The 3,347-nt window shown below is 39.8% G+C and overlaps 1 protein-coding gene across 1 annotated transcript in view; it reads right to left on the bottom strand.

The window, feature by feature from the left end:
* Positions 1 to 3,030: 3,030 nt before the first annotated feature.
* The window catches only part of GTF2A1L (general transcription factor IIA subunit 1 like), a 19,347-nt gene continuing 19,030 nt past the window's right edge, over positions 3,031 to 3,347 (bottom strand). The window contains exon 9 of the mRNA XM_009272699.1: positions 3,031 to 3,138. Coding sequence (XP_009270974.1) covers positions 3,031 to 3,138 — 108 coding nt within the window. The remainder of the gene's footprint in view (positions 3,139 to 3,347) is intronic.

Here is a 3,347-nt window from a genome sequence, read left to right as displayed (position 1 = left end):
TTCAAAGCTCTAAGTCTTTGCCAATGTTCATTCAAGAACACTAGAAACAAAATGTAGGGCAATTCTTGCATGCTTAAACAGAAGAAAATGAAAGTCCGTTCTACTGCAGGAGTCCAAATAGACAGTCCCTAGCTCTGGACTGGGAAAACCACTGCAAGCACTCCCAAGGAATATCTGCAGTGTAGTTTGGAGGGAGGCAGAAGATCTGCAGCGTTATGAATTCAGTAGCCATTTTCTCAAATATGGGAAGGGTTGAGATAGCGAGAGCAAAACCCTACCCTGATCCCTAAAGTTTCTGTACTTGATAGGTCAGGAAGGCACTGGATGGACCCTACATTAAGGTTCCTTCGTATGAAGAAGATGCTGGGTTAGAAAACGCAACTAAATGAAAACCCAGGGGATGCTTGAAGGCGTAGCTAAGCCATCTTCAGCATCCCTTTTGATGCAGGTCAGCTTTGACCAGGAGTAACAGCCAGCTATGTATACTATCAGCAAAGCTTCAGGAGGAAAAATGACTAACAGTCTTTTGATATTTTAATTGCTGATAGTACACATGATTTGTGAAAAAGCAAAAGAGGATGAAAAATATCACCAATGCCCAACCCATAAAACTTACAAGAAGTTTGGGAAGTAAGAGACCAGGGTTAAAAAAATACTTCCAATCCCAGATGTGCAGTCTATATAATCAATATCATACTTGGACTGCACAGATGTTGCAGCAAGCTGTCATAAAAATTAACTTGCAAAACCTTGAAGAACAAGAAGCATTTCAAGAATGGAATAAACAGGCAGATGAAGCTAACAGGTAGAAGGTATGTAGTAAGTATGAATTGGTAAACCTTAGAAGAGATGGTGGTGGAATTCCTACTCTAGTACTTTTATCCCACACATCTCGGCACCCATTCAGAGAGGAAAAAGGTCTGAAAAGGGACAGGGAGAGAGAAGATGGGCAGTCAGAAGGATGCTCAGAGCTCTAACTCCTTGCCTTCATGTAGAGGGAGTCTTTAACACCACAAGCAGAAAGATGCAACAAAGAGGAAGAAGCTGCCCATCTTTAAAACTAGCTAAAAATTAGGTATGCTTTAGCCACTTCATTTTATAATGACTAGCGAAAACATCCTATTCTCAGAAGCAACGTTTAGAGACCACGCTGTGCTTAGTGAATGGTGCATATCCAGTCATGTCCAATGGACTCCTGTGCCACACTACCTCTGCTTCCAGGCTTTTCTATGCTGCCCAAGCTGAAGATGGTCCCACAATTCATAACGTATACATTTATGGAGTATTAACACCTCAGAGCCTGCGAGAGTGTGCTGAAATCTAAAAGCATCTATCATGTGGCAAGAACTGCATTTCCTGTGCATTTATGGGTCTGAAGTGTAGCATCGGTGCAGCTACAAGTCAGCTGAATGGGGAAAAAGAAATCATACACTGTAATATTTTAACTGTCTCTGAATACACAATTCTTCACATCCCAGCAGCAGTATCTACAAAAGACAAAAGAAATGCCACACTTGGGTCAGGCCTTCTAGTTCAGTGTCCCGTCTTAGATACTGGACAGCAGCAGATACATCAAAGAGCATGCAAGAAACTCAAGACGTAGTTAAAAACCTGCCTCCTGAAGGAAGCATCTCTATTGCTCATGCCATCAGCACAAGGGTTTGTACCATTTTGAACAAGGGCTGGGTTTTTTCCCCCATTTCTTCTATATAGTCCTTCTCTCCAACTCTCCCCTTTATTTTCCTTCTCTTCTCAAGGCCTCTGCGTCCTCCCAGGGAGTAGAGATACCCAAAATGTCTCACGATGTCTTCTTTCAGCAGATGTAAAGGAAGCAACCAGGAGGGAGGGGTGCCATACCCTTGCGTGTAGCACTGCCCTTCTAGCAGGATTATCCTGTTCTGAGCCAGCCTGGCTGAGGCTTTGCAACAGGAGCTAGCCAGGGGAAAGCTAGGGCCCGGACCTATGAGTGCAAAACTTTTTTACCTCTATTTCTAGAGGAAGAAACAAAAAGCTAATGTTGAGGACTGCTGGGAATGCAGTTCTCATGGCAGGGTGAGCTACTGCCACATGCATGGCTTGTACACATTTCTCTAAGCAAAGTTTATATTTAGAGAACACAAAAACAACTCTCTGCTGGAAATGTATACGAGATGACATTTTATTATTATGCACAATTTGTATCACTCACAGCTTACTGGTCTGTAGTCCTAGAATGTAGTGGATATGTACTGAAGCAAACTTAAATGACTTTGCATTGACAGTGAAAATAAATCACATTTTGATGTTAAATCACATTATTCATTGCATCTCAGTAGACATAGAGGGTACAGAATAAACAATAATAATTCTCATATATTGAGAGCTCAAGGGTCTTCCCCCCACATTTCCTGACTTACATCTGAAGTGCCTGCCTTTAAGCTGAAGCCAAAAACCCACAAAGCAACAACAAAAAAGCAAGGGAAAGGAAGGAAAGGGGAGCGAGAAGTACACAGCTGAAACAGCCACAGGTTTCAGATTTGCACAGAGGTTGCTTTTTTTTTTCTTTTTCAAACTCAGCAGCCTTTGAAAAGAAATAATAGTATCACCAACTGTGTAGTTTTGTATTTCAAGTCACACTTTAGCCCTTATTTAAAAAAGTGGAAAGAAAACCAACAGAACTGAAATTTACTTAAACATAGTCACTTAGTATTCCATTACTTTCTTGAATTACTAACAGATTCAACATTTTAGTCTTTAAAGCTATTCATTCCAATGATGTTTCTTGGGTGGAAAAGTAATGAAATAATCAGAAAAGAACAGCAAGGACAGCTGAGTAACTAACAATACTAACAATAGTGTTTTAATTTGCATCTATTAACAACACAGATTTTGCATATTTTTATCACAGCTTTGTTGTTGCATTTTTGGGGTTTTGGGTTGGGTTTTTTTTGGGGGGGGGGTTTAATGGCAAAAAAAAAATAGAAAGCAGCTTCACAGAAAGTTCACAAGAGAATAATGCCACAGTCTTAAAGTACATACTTCAGTGAGGTTTCACCACTCTGCATCTCCAATGGCTTTTGCAAAAACATGGTCTTTACCCTCAAAGGACATCACTCCATCTTTTAAGTAGAACTTCCATTTATTCTTACTTCGATGTATCTGATAAAAGAAACAAATCAATGCTCCCCCCAAAAAAATATATATTAGACCATCCATTTAAAAAAAAAAAAGTAGTTTTAAGCACAACTTGGTTTACAAAACTTTCTTTTAAAATCCTGATAGCCCAAAACATGTGAAACACCTCCACTGAACACAGCACAAATAATCAATGTAGGTAGAAGATTTCAGTTGTTTATAAATAATTAATT

The sequence above is a fragment of the Aptenodytes forsteri genome, unplaced genomic scaffold (assembly GCF_000699145.1).
Source record: "Aptenodytes forsteri isolate BGI_AS27 unplaced genomic scaffold, ASM69914v1 Scaffold190, whole genome shotgun sequence".
Taxonomy (NCBI): Eukaryota; Metazoa; Chordata; class Aves; order Sphenisciformes; family Spheniscidae; genus Aptenodytes; species Aptenodytes forsteri.
The sequence above is the reverse complement of the archived record's forward strand: the minus strand, read 5'-3'. Positions and strand labels throughout refer to the sequence as shown.